The sequence below is a fragment of the Dama dama genome, chromosome 24 (genome assembly GCF_033118175.1).
Source record: "Dama dama isolate Ldn47 chromosome 24, ASM3311817v1, whole genome shotgun sequence".
NCBI classification, from domain to species: domain Eukaryota; kingdom Metazoa; phylum Chordata; class Mammalia; order Artiodactyla; family Cervidae; genus Dama; species Dama dama.
Genome location: NC_083704.1, coordinates 17,838,248 through 17,855,447, shown reverse-complemented (window position 1 = coordinate 17,855,447; position 17,200 = coordinate 17,838,248). Strand labels below are relative to the sequence as shown.

At 41.5% G+C, this 17,200-nt stretch overlaps 1 protein-coding gene across 1 annotated transcript in view; it reads left to right on the top strand.

Moving 5' to 3' along the window:
- The window catches only part of SCN11A (sodium voltage-gated channel alpha subunit 11), an 85,975-nt gene that overhangs the window by 45,194 nt on the left and 23,581 nt on the right, over positions 1 to 17,200 (top strand). The window contains exons 17-21 of the mRNA XM_061127812.1: positions 1,146 to 1,265; positions 1,993 to 2,107; positions 4,627 to 4,781; positions 10,534 to 10,707; positions 16,903 to 17,004. Of these exons, the coding sequence (XP_060983795.1) occupies positions 1,146 to 1,265; positions 1,993 to 2,107; positions 4,627 to 4,781; positions 10,534 to 10,707; positions 16,903 to 17,004 (666 nt within the window). The remainder of the gene's footprint in view (positions 1 to 1,145; positions 1,266 to 1,992; positions 2,108 to 4,626; positions 4,782 to 10,533; positions 10,708 to 16,902; positions 17,005 to 17,200) is intronic.

Below are 17,200 nucleotides of genomic sequence, written 5' to 3'. Positions count from 1 at the left end.
GGTCTATCACTCTCACCTCAGGCTAAGTTCTGTGGTATCTTTAACAGACCCTTCTAAGAGATCCATTTCAGAACTAAGTCTTGTATTGGCAGCTGATTCTTCTCTAATAGTGATACTACGCATTTTGCAGATCCAGTCACTAAGCCAGTGGCTCCCTTTGCCCAGATCTTATTTCTGAGGCTGTACTTCCTCCTGCCTCCTTAGGTATGCAGCTTTGTGTAATTGTAACACCAAGCATTGGCCACAACTTCTTTTAACTTTCTCTTTTAAGTACAAGAACTTCAATCTAGCCCAGAGTTTCAAGCTTTGGATATAACTATGGTTTCCTTTTTCACATGGGACACTTTTATTCACCATTACCTGCTGCATGCTTTAAACTGTTATTACTTTATTTTGTTCTGTGTCTGGTCCATAGATAATATGTACCTGTTTTTTGTGTATATGTGTTCAGCGGGGAGCAGCATTCTTAAATTATGCCCATACAATGTCAGATTCACAAGAACCTTCACATATGTTTTAGGATGAAACCTTTCTTAAGATGTGACTTTGCATATCCTTCTTGGATTTAGCTGCAGGTCATCAGACAAAATTCATTTTTAATTTTTATGTTATAATATGTTTTCATTATTTTCTTTATGCCTTTTGGTTACCTATTTTGCTAAGCCAATCCTCTGTACCTAAAAGAAATACTTTGCAAATTATTCTTTTAATAGTTTTATTCATGTATTTTTACATTAGAATATCAAGTGATTATCGATTTTCATTTTTACTGTATTATGGCATTGTAGTATTTTTTCAGAGATAACTAATTATACCAGTACCATTTATTAAATGATTTATTATTTAGCCATTGAATTGAAAGGATACAGTAAGTTTCACTTCTTAATTATTTGCTGAATTTTGTATCAAATCATGTTGTTTTGATTATATTACTTATGAGTAAGTTTCATTATTGGTCTCCTATAATAGTTTTTCCAGAATTATTTTATGTTGAGTTTTTTCAGGAGCAGTTTTTAAAATTAAAGAGAAAAAGTTAAATAATGTCACAATTTTCATGACAAACAGAAAACCGAATAGAATTCAAATGTGTTTCATCCCAAGTGAGATGTCCAGGAGGAGTATTAATTCTACTCTTGGTTTCTCAGTGTCAGGCCAGTGAAGTCCATCAGAAGGGCAAGGATCCCACTAGTCCAGGAATTCAGAGTGTGGAAATTGATGTATTCTCTGAAGATGATCCTCCTATGTCAATACAGAATCTCCGGAAGGTAATTTTCCCAGGGTGTTCCCAGAAGAAACATAGCTCATCCACTTAGCTTGCTCAAAATAGCCACTATGGAAAAATATCAAGATTAGTACAGAGCAAACTGTCAAAATTAGATCATTAATCAAAGATCTAGGCCAAGGTTTCTCAGCCTCTCCAGGATGACATTTGGACCCAGATAATAATTCTTTATTATGGTGGACTATTCTGTGTATTGTAGGGTGTTTAGCAGTACTCTGGCCTCTACCCACTAGATGCACATAGAATCCTCCCCACCATTGCAAAAATAAAAAATGTCTTTAGACATTGCCAAAGTGTCGCCTGGAAAGTAAAATCAATACAACCCCTGTTCTAGGCCTATTATTCTGGGACTTGAGGTAGCTGACAGTTTCATTGTCAGTAAAGTGGCCTCCTCCTCCTCACCTGGCTTCTGTGTGTATGGTTTGTCAGCAAATCAGAGGTAAGATTTGGAGGGAGGAAAAGATTGAGATACTGGGTCATGTGCTTTTACCTTTCATCATCCAAGGGGAAGGAGTTAGAGAATTCTGTCTTGGAGTCAGGGCTGGTCAGAGCATTTAGGAAAGAACCTAACAAGAGGTATACTTTCTAGACACCCCTCATACCTATCTAGTTTCATACATTAAAAGTCCTAAAATAAGATATTAGGTATTAACCATGATGACAGAGAGTGTTGGGAAATGATTCCCCCTTTCCTTTGTTCTGATGTATAGAAGTCTGATGCTACGAGTATGCTCTCAGAATGTAGCACCATTGATCCACAGGATCCCTTTATGCGGGTACTTGAAATGGTTCCCAAAAAGAAACCAGAGAGGTGTTTGCCCAAAGGTAAGTGGCAATATTCCTACATTCAGTTCATGAAATATTTGGATGGGATTCTCTTATTCTTTGAAGCTCTATAGTTTGACAGATCCTTTCTTTCTAATTCTACTGAAGACAAAAGTGAAGAGAGTCTCCCCTGGATTCTTGAGACCATTTCAGGAAATTCTTGATTCAGGTGAGGTCAGTTTAAACAGCCTAACTTCTAGGGTAGAAACTTGGGGAAAACTTTTCTAGAAAGCCTACTGAGCCAGTATTCCTACCACTTGGTAGAGTTCCCAATACATCAATTGTCAGGATATCCTTGAGGTCATAGATCAAGAGAACTTGACCATAAATTTGGGGTTGGCTAGAGCTTTTGCCAGGTGCTCAACTCATCTCTCAAGATTTTTCTCTGGGAGAAGCCATCCAAGATGGTGGTGTAGGAAGACCCTGAGCTCACCTCCACCCATGGAAACACCAAATATACACTTAACTTGTAGAGCAGTTCCCCCTGAAAAAGACTCGAGGACTGATAGAACAGCTACTGCACATAGAACATATAGATCAGGTAGGAAAGATGGAGACATGGTATCCATGGGAACTGCACCCTCAACTTAGTGACCTAGAGTAGGAAGGGATATTGTTGCGGGGCCAGAGCACAGACTCACCCACCTTGGGATCAACAAGGAAATAGCAGTTTAAAGGGCATCTAAACTATACTAGAAAGAGATCCATGTACCAACCCTACTGTGTTAGTCAGGTCTTCGCTGGTAGCTCAGACAGTAAAGAATCTGCCTGCAAAGCAGGAGACCCAGGTTTGATCCCTGGGTCAGGAAGATCCCCTAGAGAAGGAAATGGCAACCTACTCCCATTTTCTTGCCTGGGAAATCTCATGAACAGAGGAAGGAAATCCATGTTCTAATCCTAGAGCTTCTGCCAAATGCACAGAGAAGTACTAGATCCCTGTGTGGGGTCAGAGGCAGCAGAGAGCACCTTTGTTTGCCTCATGCCCAGAACTCTCCCCAGCCCTCATTCACTCCAGCTCTAGCTACCCCACCAAGGTAGCCTTGGACTTAGCACTCCCCAAGGCCTGACTGCAGCCCAAGCCCACTCTAACGTCAGCTGCTTCGCATAGGTGGCCTCAGATACCTAAGTGCTCCCGAGGAGTTGCTCCTGGCAAGCTTCAGCCCCAGTAACCCTGCTGAAGATGCCAGGTGCAAGCTGTCTACACAGGGGACACTTCCACACAAGTCCATTCCTTGAATACCAAGATAGGTAGCCATTTAACCTAGTTCATAGAAACAAAAACTAGAATTCAAACAAAATAAGCATATGGAGGAATATATTCCAAATGAAAGAACAAAACCCTAAAGAAAAACAAAACCCAGGAAAAATCCTAAAGAAACAGAGTTAAGTAATTTACCTGGTAAAGAATTCAAAGAGATGATCATAAGAGTTTTCACCAAACTAGGGAGGAAAATGGAGAACTTCATTTTAGTAAGAATTTCAACAAAGACCTAGAAAATGTGGGAAAGAATTGAATAACATGATAATAATGCAGTCCACATTATAATTAAAATGTCAAAAATTTAAATATATTGTGCCAGTCCTTCTGCTTTGTGAAGTTTCTGCCGAAAAATCATCTAATAGACTTATGAAGTTCCTCTTGTATGTAACTAGTTCTTCCCTTACTGCTTTTAAGATTGTCTATCTTTAGTTTTTTTATGATTTTTTTTTTTTTTTTTGGCCATGTCTTGCAGCATATGGGATCTTATTTCCCTGACCAGGGATCAAACTCATGCCCCCTTCATTGATTACATGGAGTCTTAACCACTGGACCACTGGGGAAGTCCCTATCTTTCATTTTTGACATTTTAATTATAATGTGTCTTGGCATGGATCTCTTTGGGTTCATCTTGTTTGAAAATCTCTGTGCTCCCATCTCTGGACTTGGGTGTCTTTGTCCTTCCCCAGGTTAGGGAAGTTTTCAGTCATTACTTCTTCAAATAAGTTTTCTGTCCTTTTTCTCTCTTTTCTCCTTCTGAGGCCCCTATATTGCTAATGTTAGTATACTTGATGTTGTCTCAGGGATCCCTTAAGCTCTTCACATTTAAAAAAATTCTTTTTGCTATCCTGATGGGGTAATTTCCACTACTTGTCTTCCAGATCACTAATTTCATTCTTCTGCATCCTCTCAACGGTTTCATCTCAGTTATTGTATTCTTCATCTCAGTGTTGTATTCTTTTTCATCTCAGTTATTATTTTCTTCAGTCCTCACTGGTTCTTTTTAATACTTTCTATAGTTCTGTATCTTTGTTGAAGTTCTCACTGAGTCTGAATTGGCATATGATGACCCCTATTCTGCTGTGTTGACCAAATGTTGTCACATGGCTGAACCCAGATTCAAAGTGTTGGAAAAAGACTCCAACTCTTTAGTTGGAGGATTTGCAAAGTTACACGGTGTGTACAAGGAGGGTGAAGAGTTGGGCTAGTAATGCACATGTATTATAGGCACTAATGATAGTGATTCTCTAATTGCTTCTAGGCCTGAATTGCTGCTCTCTATGCTGTACTGTGGACAAGAGAAAGTCCTCCTGGATCATGTGGTGGAGCCTGCGAAAAACCTGCTACCAGATAGTGAAACACAGCTGGTTTGAGAGCTTTATTATCTTTGTGATTCTGCTGAGCAGTGGGGCACTGGTAAATTGTGTCATGGTCTTGTGGGGACACTGGGGGGCAAGGCGGCTGGGTGGTTTCATTCTGACTTGGCCCTTCAAGGAGCTGTGAATGTGGGGAAACTAGGAAGAAGTGGGATTTCTGTTGGTGTACCCCCTTAGGGGACAGGATTTTGCCAGTATGTTCTGAAGAAATGCTACAGCTGGGAAATCCCCAAGCTGAAGATGCTTTACCTGTGGGACGCATGACCCACGTCAGCCCTTTTTTATGTGTTTATTTATTTGTTTGTTTTTTCGCCATGCCACACAGCATGTGAGAACTTAGTTCTCTGAACAGGAATGAAACTTGTGCCCCCTGCCACTGAAGCACAGAATCTTAACCACTGAACCACCAGGGAAGTCCCCAGATTGGCACTTTAAAGTGGCTATTGGAATCTTGACCTTAACTCCAAGTCTGTCCATCATTCCTGGAGGATTTCTAGACATTTTCAATGTATCCTACATGTTTCCTCCTCTAGATGGCAATGCTCCTATTCTCTTTTTTCCTGATGGTCCTCGTGTTGCTTTCTAAAAGATAAAATGTTTAGGAGGAGAAGTCTACAGGGGCTAGAATAGGATATAAGTTGCCTTGGTATTTTTTTACCACTCATGATCCTTTGAGAGGAGGGGAAAAGATACTGTTTTAGGTGTATCCTAAATTGAGGTATGTTGTGATTTCTGATGGGCTTTGGAAATAACTGAATCGATCAACCTCCCTAGCCATATGGTCATGAACTCCTTTCTGCTCTCTCTCCTCACCTTGTTGTCCTTCTTTCCTCCTCTGCACACATACCCTCACCTTGAGCAACAGTATTTTCTGTTTTATCACCTACATGTTTCTCTCTCTCCCTCCCATTATATATTGTGTTTCCTCTTAAAATGGCCATAATGTAAAACTAAATTCTCTTAGTATTTATCATCCCAAGTGAATGGAGTCCTTAGTTCCCCTTATTGATTTAGAGTCACAGATCATTTCACAGTAAACTGCTAGGAGGGACAAGGACCCATCTTGTTCCTACACCCCTACCTTCCTGGTTAGTGCTTTACACCTGTGTGATTTCCAGATGAAAAGAGATGAGCATGCACTGGGGTCCATCAGAGCCTGTGATCAACAGACAGCCCATTTACCTGCTTTGTTGTTCTTCAAACTCTTTGCAACCCTGTGGACTATGGCCTGCCAGGCTCCTCTCTCCATGGGATTTCCCAGGCAAGAATGCTGGAGTGGGTTGCCATTTCCTTCTTCAGGGAATCTTCCCAACCCAGGGTTCAAACCCATGTCTCCTGCATTGGCAGGTGTATTCTTTACCACTGAGCCACCAGGGAAGCCCATTTACCTCCTTACTGCCATGTAAATTATTTATGAAACAAAAAAGCAAATTTCTCTAAGACAATCCCAGAGAATTGCCTTGATTAATTTTTATCCCTCATCCTGTAGGCTTCCCTGTAATCTTCTGGTGATTAGATTTCATTAGCTACCTACACTTCCAAGTGACAAGGTTCTTGCACTTATTCCACAAATAGTCATTGTTATCCGCCCTGCCCTGTGTTATTTAGTGGAAAAGCAATGTTATTGTCACAAGGTCACACAGACACCTGTGTGAGAAAACTATGCACCTGTCTGAGAAGACTTACAATCAGAGAAGCAGCAGAGGGCACGCAGATCTCCTGGTTCTCATCTGCCTTCAGATGAGGAAAGTGTAGGTTGGGCAGAGTGAGCACACACAATGCAGAGGCTTCCAGGAGGCAGACACAGGCCCTGTTACCCTGCACGTATTTATAGAGAAATGAGACAAGAAACATCCAGTCCCTCACCACCATATGTGATATATGGACCAGCAGCCTCGTATCACCTGGCAGCTTATTAAGAATTCAGAGTCTTGGGCTCACCCCAGACCTGCTGAATCAGACTCTAGGTGGTTTAAGGCTCATTAGAGTTTGTGAAGCTCTGATATGGGCAGCTACATAGAAATGGGAGCATCCTGGATTAGGCCTAGTTATATTATGGGAACTTCCAATGCTCAGTTCTGATATCAGCCTGCTCTTCCTTTGAGCAAACTCAGACCTGCTGAGACAGCTTGTTGCTAAGCTTCCAAAATGAAATGGGAAATGAGCTTTCAACACCATTCAGATTTGTCTCTCCTAAAGAGGCAGTCAGCAAAAACAAGACCAGGAGCTGACTGTGGCTCAGATCATGAACTCCTGATTGCCAAATTCAGACTTAAATTGAAGAAAATAGGGAAAACCACTAGACCATTATGACCTAAATCAAATCCCTTAGAATTATACAATGGAAGTGACAAATAGATTCAAGGGATTAGATCTGATAGACAGAGTGCCTGAAGAACTGTGGGTGGAGGTTCATGACATTGTACGGGAGGCAGTGATCAAAACCATCCCCAAGAAAAAGAAATGCCAAAAGGCAAAATGGTTGTCTGAGGAGGCCTTACAAATAGCTAAGAAAAGAAGAGAAGGCAAAGGAGAAGAGGAGATATGCCCATTTGATGCAGAGTTCCAGAGAATAGCTAGGAGAGATAAGAAAGCCTTCCTCAGTGATCAGTGTAAAGAAATAGAGGAAAAAACAGAATGGGAAAGACTAGAGATCTCTTCAAGAAAATTAGAGATACCAAGGGAACATTTTATGCAAAGATGTGCTCAATAAAGGACAGAAATGGTATGGGCCTAACAGAAGCAGAAGATATTAAGAGGTGGCAAGAATACACAGAAGAACTATACAAAAAAGATCTTCATGACCCAGATAACCACGATGGTGTGATCACTCACCTAGAGCCAGACATCCTGGAATGTGAAGTCAAGTGGGCCTTAGGAAGCATCACTATGAATAGAGCTAGTGGAGGTGATGGAATTCCAGTTGAGTTATTTCAGATCCTGAAAGATGATGCTGTTCAAGTTCTCTGCCCAAGATGCCAGCAAATTTGGAAAACTCAGCAGTGGCCACAGGACTGGAAAAGGTCAGTTTTCATTCCAATCCCAAAGAAAGACAATGCCAAAGAATGTTCAAGCTACTGCACAATTGCACTTATCTCACATGCTAGCAAAGTAATGCTCAAAATTCTCCAAGCCCGTCTTCAACTGTCCATGAACTGTGAACTTCCAGATGTTCAAGCTGGATTTTAGAAAAGGGAGAGGAACCAGAGATTAAATTGCCAACATCCACTGGATCATAGAAAAAGCAAGAGAATACTAGAAAAACATCTACTTCTGCTTTATTGACTACTCCAAAGCCTTTGACTGTGTAGATCACAACAAACTGTGGACACTTCTTCCAGAGATGGGAATACCAGACTACCTGACCTGCCTCCTGAGAAATCTGTATGCAGATCAAGAAGCAACAGTTAGAACTGGACATGAAACAACAGACTGGTTCCAAATCGGGAAAGGAGTATGTCAAGGCTGTATATTGTCACCCTGCTTATTTAACTTATATGCATAGTACATCATAAGAAATGCCGGGCTGGATGAAGTAAAAGCTGGAATTAAGATTGCTGGGAGAAACATCAATAACCCCAAATATGCAGATAATACCACCCTTATGGCAGAAAGCGAAGAAGAACTAAAGAGCCCCTTGATGAAAGTGAAAGAGGAGAGTGAAAAAGCTGGCTTAAACTCAGCATTCAAAAAATTAAGATCATGACATCTGGTCCCATCATGGCAAATAGATGGGGAAACAGTGGAAACAGTGAGAGACTTATTTTTCTGGGCTCCAAAATCACTGCAGATGGTGACTGCAGCCATGAAATTAAAAGACACTTGCTCCTTGGAAGAAAAGCTATGACCAACCTAGAGAGCATATTAAAAAGCAGGGACATTACTTTGTCAACAGAAGTCCATCTAGTCAAAGCTATGGTTTTTCCAGTGGTCATGGATGGATGTGAGAGTTGGACTATGAAGAAAGCTGAGCAATGAAGAATTGATGCTTTTAAACTGTGGTGTTAGAGAAGACTCTTGAGAGTTCCTTGGACTGTAAGGAGATCAAAGCAGTCCATCCTAAAGGAAATCAGTCCTGAATATTCATTGCAAGGACTGATGCTGAAGCTGAAATTTCAATACTTTGGCCGCCTGATGCGAAGAACAGACTCATTGGAAAAGACCCTGATATGGGAAAGATTGAAGGTGGGAGGAGAAGGGGACGACGACAGAGGATGAGATGGTTGGACGGTTATCACCGACTCGATGAACATGAGTTTGGGCAAGCTCCAGGAGTTAGCGATGGACAGGGAAGCCTGGCATGCTGCAGTCCATGGTGTCGCAGAGTCGGACATGACTGAATGACTGAACTGAAAGAGGCAAACAGACAACCCCTGATCTTCAAGAGCTTGGAGGCTTGTAGGCAAGACAGATGGAGTCCAGACATCTATAACTAGGGCCATAGTGGTACACTCAGAGAAGCAATGGGCCATGAAGGGTAGCACCTAACCCGTTCCTGTGGAAGAAGGACAGTTTCCTACAGAAGATATCAGCTAAGCTAATATCTTAAAGGCTGACCAGGAGCCAGTGGGGGAGAGGAGGAGATGAAGGGCCTTCTTCAGTGAAAAGCCCACTTGGGGGTTGAAAGTGAGACTGTTTTATTTTTTATTCATTTTCGCTAGGGTTGTGGAACTGTGAGATTACCTTAGTTCCTATCCACGTTGCTGACTTCTTTCTTGCCTTCCCAAATGACTTGACAGATTTAGTGCCTCTTCTCTCCTTTCTTTCATCCTCAGTAACACTGTAAAGGCCAAAAGGACAGCTTATAGCCTAGCAATATAAACCCTGAAGAATCACACACGCACATACTTTGGGTTAAGGAAATGTTTGGATGTGGTGTGAAAAGGGGTCCCTCCAAAAGCTTAGATGTCTAATTTTTGTAGTCACACTTAATGAATGGGGCTTCCCACGTGGTGCCTGTAGTAAATAACTTGCCTGCCAATGCAGGTAGACAGAAGAGACTCAGGTTCAGTCCCTGGGTTGGCAAGATCCTCTGGAGAAGGAAATGACAACCTACTCCAGTAGTATTGCCTGGGGAATCCCATGGACAGAGGAGCCTGGTGGGATACGGTCCATAGAACCTAACGTTAGGGTTAGGGTTAGGCACAGAGTCAGACATGACTGAAGCGACTTAGCAACATTCAAAGTAATTTACATTAGGAGCTCTAGCCCAGTGCTTCCCAAACTTTTGCACATCATGGTTCCCATGTAAAAATGATCACATCTGTAGGGGACACTGGGATAAGTGGACAGTGCTGTTTGTGGTGGGGGATGGCGAGCCTCAGGGTTAGCGGATCCAGAATGTGAACTAAGGTTTTCAGACTTGATGTTATAAGCAGTGAACAGCCACTGAATAGAGCCACCCAGGTAACTAGGAGGATGAAAGAAATGGTGAATGCCTCTGGGAGGTTCTGGGAAAGTTGGCAAGATATTGTTGGCAAGAGTTGAAAGAATTAGGAAAACCAGGAGATAGTGTGATGATCCATTAGGAAGTTTTTTTTTTTAATATTCCAGGGGCCATTGATGAGACTCTGGGAAACTACAGTGGCAACAGAAATCTAGAAATAGGATTTTCCTTCTTTTGTCTTACTTACTCAAGGAATTCTTTCTACTGGAAAAGTTCAGCCTTAATACCTTTTGAGCAAAATCTCATCACCAAGAAAGATCCTAGTTTATTCAAATAAGGAAGAACAATAAAAAGTAAAGTCAGCAGACAGTTCAACCTGACCTATGGCTGTGCTTTATCATTTCAGGTATTTGAAGATATTAACCTTGATAAACAACCCAAAATCCAAGAATTACTTAATTGTACTGACACTGTTTTCACATACATTTTTATCTTGGAGATGGGTCTGAAATGGGTGGCCTTTGGATTTGGGAAGTATTTCACAAGTGCCTGGTGCTGGCTCGATTTCGTCATTGTGATTGTAAGTTCACCATCTCTGTGTCATGTGCCGGTGGGATTGAGGGGGGCTGGGTAGGGGTGGAGGAGGGGATCACATGGGAGCTGCTTCTCCCGTGTGTCTCATATGAGTGCCTCTGCAGAATATTTTTCTTCACATTTATCTATCAGCAGTCCAGCCTTTCCTTGGTCCCATTCCTCATATGCTGCATTTCATATGCTCACCATCTCAACCCTTTCCATGATGGTACTCATTCACTTCTCGCCATAAGCAGTGCTTATGTCTGATGTACATCTAGAATAACTTTGCACATTCTCTACTTTTCCTTCTCCTTCCAACTTTTCATTTCTTTTCAAGACTTCTCAAAGCAGGTTAGCGGCCAGCCTATTAGGCTGGTCTCCATCTTGATTGTCAAGCAACAAAGAGGATTATTCACATACATTTTTTTCCCCCATTTAATCTGAACAACAGTGTTCCAAGTTAGGCAGACCTATGTATTGCCTACCACGTTACAGACAAGGAAATCTGAAGCTCAGAGGCTTAGCAGTTTGTTTCAGATGAAATTGGAATTCACACCGTGGTCTGTAGGATGCCAAGGCCAATAGCAGTAATAGTAGATAACATTTTTTGACTGCTTTCTCAGTACCAGGTACTCTGCCATATGCCTCTTATTCATTCTCTCTTTTAGTTATCACAGCGTTTCCATCTTGCAGTTATTATTTTTCCCAGATACATAGGAGTAAATTAAGTCATAGAAACATGTTCGAGGTGGCCCAGCTAGAAGATGGAGGTGAGACTCAAATCTAGTAAGCCTCCCTGCAAAGTATTTGATTTTAACATCTATATCCTTCCTACAATGACCTAATTAGTTGGACTTTGTCCCTGCTATTTAAGAAAGTAGATATGACAAACGCATAGCACATCACACTGGAGAGCCATAGTTTTGTTGGTTGGTACAAATGGGTCGTGTGGTTCAAGCATTTTAGAAAGTTGTCAGTGCCGTCAGAGCTCCAACACAAGCATTCTCATGAGCATCATGTGGGTCCCTGTCAGTTTCCAGAGTGCTAGACACTGTGCATCCGTTATCTTATTGACTATAGTGAAGGATGCATAAGACAATGGACAGATTTTTGGTATCTCTGATCTTGGACCTGTGGTTTACTGGCCTAAACTTAGGTGACTGATTCTTTTTTTATTTTTGATTGGAGGATAATTACTTTAAAATTTTGTGTTGGTTTCTGCCATACAACACTGCAAATCTGTCATAACTATATAACTATATATATGTGTATCCCCTTCCTCTTGAGCCTCCTCCCTCCCCTTTCCCTGCCATCCTGTCCCCGTAGGTCTTCAGAGAGTACCAGGCTGGGATACCTGTATTATATAGCGGCTTCCCGCTAGCTCTGTGTTTTACACGTGGTAGTGTGTATATGTCAGTGCTACTCTCTCAATTTATCCCATCCTCTCCTTCCCCTGCTGTGTCCACAAGTCTGTGTAGGAGACTGATTTTTTTTTTTTTAATTTTTTTATTAGTTGGAGGCTAATTACTTCACAACATTTCAGTGGGTTTTGTCATACATTGATATGAATCAGCCATGGATTTACACGTCTTCCCCATCCCAATCCCCGCTCCCACCTCCCTCTCCACCCGATTCCTCTCGAAACATCCCACCCTCGCCTTCTCCCAGAGAGTTCAAAAGTCTGTTCTGTATTTCTGTGTCTCTTTTTCTGTTTTGCATATAGGGTTATCGTTACCATCTTTCTAAATTCCATATATATGTGTTAGTATACTGTAATGTTCTTTATCTTTCTGGCTTACTTCACTCTGTATAAGGGGCTCCAGCTTCATCCATCTCATTAGGACTGGTTCAAATGAATTCTTTTTAATGGCTGAGTAATATTCCATGGTGTATATGTACCACAGCTTCCTTATCCATTCATCTGCTGATGGGCATCTAGGTTGCTTCCATGTCCTGGCTATTATAAACAGTGCTGCGATGAACATTAGGGTGCACGTGTCTCTTTCGGATCTGGTTTCCTCAGTGTGTATGCCCAGAAGGAGACTGATTTTAAAGCTGTTTCTTTACTCCCTTTGTGTGTAACCTCAAGCAAAGTGCTTGAAGTTTTGACATCAATTTCCAAATGGATATAAAAGAAAGTGTAGACTCTAAATTGCCCAAATTTGCCCAGATACAAAATGGAAAACATACAGCTAACAATAACTATTTAAAATATCAAAGCAGTAGTCGAGTGCCACACTTTCAAAAAGGACACCAGGTCTAGGTGGGTTCTGAAAACAGGTTTTACCAAACTTCCAAGGGGCAGTGCTATAGACCAAACGTTTGTGTCCCCCTACCCCGCCCCGGAAATTTGCGTTGAAACCTAATCTCCAGTGTGTTGGAGATGGGGCCTTTGGGAGGCAGCTAGGACATAAGAGCATTGACTCCAGAGCCCTCATGGATAGGATTAGTGATCTTATAAGAGACCCCACAGTTTCCTCACTCCTTCTGTGAAGACAGGGAGAAGATGACTGCCTATGAATCAGGAAATAGGTCCTCAACCAGACACTGGCTCTGCCAGCATCTTAATCTTAGAATTTCCAGCCTTCAGACTGTAAGAAATTTCTATTGTTTATATATCCAGGCTATGGTATGGTGTTCTTATATAGCAGCCTGAACTAAGACAAGCAGTGCGTCCCAACCTTACTCAAATTAAGACAAGGAACAGAAAAGGAGGGGAGGCTTGTAAATTTATTTAATGAGACAAACATAACCTTGATAACAAAATGAATGGAACAAAAATGAGTAGAGCAAGAGAAGATATAATCCTTTAACTATATAGCTTTATAAATCCCAGAGAAAGCACTAAGTGTGGTCCACTATTACTGTTACCAGCCTTAGCATTATACAGACCCAGCTCCATCTGAAACAAGATGCTGATCCACTGAGCTTCAGAGTTCATTGTCTGTAATGTGGTAGTGATGTTATGCGGTAGTGATGTTATGTGTGTGTGTGCTAAGTCAGTTTAGTCGTGTCTGACTCTTTGCAACCCTATGGACTGTAGCCTACCAGGCTCCTCTGTCCAGGAGTTTCTCCAGGCAAGAATACTGCAGTGGATTGCCATGTCATCCTCCAGGGGATCTTCCCAACAGTGATTGAACCTATGTCTCTTAAGTCTCCTGCATTGTCAGACAGGTTCTTTACCGCTGGGACCATGTGGGACACCCAGCAGTGATGTACACCACTGCATAATTCAGAACATTATCATGTGGATTAAATGAGTTACGTGAGTAATCTTTTTATGTTGCTTATTACTCAAGATTAAATAAAATGATCTTTATAATTTTGGAATTGGAAAGTGCAAACATAACCACAAATATATATCAAAATATAAGACTTTATTTTTTTTTTGTTCAACAACACCATGATTATAAAAGACAGGCTAGACCCTCGAGACAGTATATACCACATACATAACAGATAGTTGAGCTTACCGGGTGACTCAGTAGTAAAGAATCTACCTGCAATGCAGGAGACATAGGTTTGGTCCCTGGGTCAGACACAGGTTTGGTGCCTGGAGGTAGGGCATGACAACCCACTCCGGTATTCTTGCCTGGAGAATACCATGGACAGAGGAACCTGGTGGGCTACGGTCCGCAGGGTCTCAAAGAGTCAGACGTGACTAAAGTGACTGAGCACACATGCATGCATAACAGATAGTTATTATCCACTGTAAATAAATACCCCTACAGATCAACAAGAGAAAGACAACCCAGTGTAAGAAGGGAAGATGGATGTAAGCAGGCAATTCACAGAAGGATCTTGAGTTGCTAATAAATGTATGAAGAAATACACGCTAGTTATACCACCAGTTAGCACAGAAGTGCATATTAAAATGAGACTTCTTTTTACTTATCAGACAGACAAAAATTTTTAAGTTGGATAATATCTAACATGAGAAGGATTTAGGAAAATGAAATTTCTAATCACTGCTAACTGCTATACAAGACATTTGGGGAAAGTTTTGCACCATTAAGTTAAAATTACAAATGAACCCAATTTACAAATCCAGAAATACCACTTCTAGTTATACGTTTAAGGAAAACTCTTGTGTATGTACCCAGGAAAAATGCACATCTATCCAATTTGCTATTGTTCATAGTAGCAAAGAAATGGAAATAACTTAGGTATTCACCAAGGGGGGATGAGTTCATAAAATATAAATATATGCTGTAATACTCCATAACAGTTAAAAGGAGAAACCCATAAGAATGTATATGAACATCATAGGAATCTCAAAAGCATAGTACAGGGAGATTAATGCAAATTAGGTAAGAATAAAATAAAACTAGTGAAAACTTCCCACCTGGAAGAATGCCGTAGGGTGGAAAAGAACAGGGATGTGTTCTTGTCAGCGTTTCTCATGGATGTTTCAGTCGGGGGTGAGGTTCCAGGTGAAAAGGTGTACAATATCCCTCCAGGAACATCTTCTCCATTTACAGTAACAGTCATTTAGTAAAGCCAGAACTGCTAAGCTTTACAACCCTTTTCCCTCTGGTTGGGAACAAGGTCAACAGTCCATGGGGTCGCTAGGGTCAGACACAACTTAACGACTAAACCACCACCATAGGAACAAGGTAGGTGTATTTGTGCAAAAGCTGATTAAATAACTCTCCCAACAGGCAATGCTGTCACAAGCAGAAGGACAGAACAGCTTATTTGAAAAAACCATGATAAATAAGCACATTTTGAATTGATGGTGATTTTTTAAAGTTGATTATGAATTTAAAAATCTGGTTATTCTGCCATATTCATCCAATTTCTCTTAATCTGCAAATGTGTTATATTGCAATGAGATTGGCTGCTGCTGCTAAGTCGCTTCAGTCGTGTCCGACTCTGTGCGACCCCATAGACGGCAGCCCAGCAGGCTCCCCCGTCCCTGGGATTCTCCAGGCAAGAACACTGGAGTGGGGTGCCATTTCCTTCTCCATGAGATTGGCTAGTGGGAGGTGTTTTTAGACACCAGTGAACTTTGCCAGCAGCTAAGTCGGGAGTATCAATAATTCACTTCCTGTCCTGCTGAGCACTCTCCATCTAAGTTGAGCCTCTGAAGGCTCTGCATAATCAATAAGAATGGCTGAAAATCTGCAAATAGTACTCTTCAACTTAAGTTCAGCATGTTTATTGAGCTTTTTTTAAAAAAAATATTATTTATTTGGCTATGCCAGGTCTTAGTTGTGGCAGTGGGATCTAGTTCCCTGGGCAAGGATTGAACCCACACCCACTGTGTTGGGAGCACAGAGTCTTAACCACTGGACCACTAGGGAGGTCCCTGTTTGTTGAGTTTTAGTGTTTACAGAGTTTTCCAATCCCTCTGTCCTATCCCGCTGTAAAGAAGCATGTTAGGAGAGAAAATTGGATTTAATTCCCCAAAAAGGAGCTGTTTGAATGAGGGACCATATTAGCCAAAAGGAATTTATTCATTCTTTCTTTTTAGAATTATTTCTTTGTAACTTTTTATTTTGATATTTCAAGCTTATGGAAAAGTTGCAAGGGTTGCAAAAGAATCCCTTATACTCTTTCCCCAGATTCATCCATTATTAATATTTAAACCCATCTGCCATATCAATTTTTCCTGTATTTTTTCCCCTAGACTGCTTGAGATTAAGTTGTAGGGATCACACTACGTTAGCCCTCAATATTTCAGGGTGTACTTCCAAAGAACAAATGTATTATATCACACAGTCACAAAACAATTATCAAGGTTAGGAAGTTTAACATGATCCAACACTAAAACCCACGTCCATTTTCAAATGTTCTCAGTTGTCATAAGGTCCTTTATGGCTAATTTACCCGACCTACCTACCACCACCTTTCCCCCTACTGCAATCTAGGATCACACTCAGGATCCCACATGACACATCATTGTCATGTCTCTCTGGTTTCCTTGAATTCACAACAGTTTCTCAGCTTTTCTTTGTCTTTCATTAAACAAATCATATAAATGCACTGTTCTCACCCATATGGGCTGGAGCTTTGCCAGGCAAGGAGAAAAATAGCCTGTAACCTGCCCTCCCCTTCCAGCTGGGTCTGGTTGGTTTCTATGTCTGGATAATCCGCCGTGGGCATGCATTTGCCTCTCAGAAAGATGGCTCTTAACACCCACTGGGTTCTCTGGGCACCAAGTTGGATACACTACCCGTAGCTTCTTTCCCATCAGGTCTCTGTGACCAGTCTCATCGACTCAAAGGGCTTGAAGTCCTTCCGGATTCTTCGAGCACTGAGGCCCCTGCGAGCCCTGTCCCAGTTTGAAGGGATGAAGGTATGTTCTTTAGGTGGAATGGAGGAAAGTCAGCTAGCAGGGAAAGGTAGAGAAGCCAACTGCTCTTCTTGGGCTGGACATCCCTTAAATTGTCAAACTTTTCCTGGACTCCTTGACCCATCTAACCCACTGCTTAGAATTTCAGAGGTAGAGAAAAGTCTAAGATATAGTCTTCACCTAAAAGCACTTCCTTGAC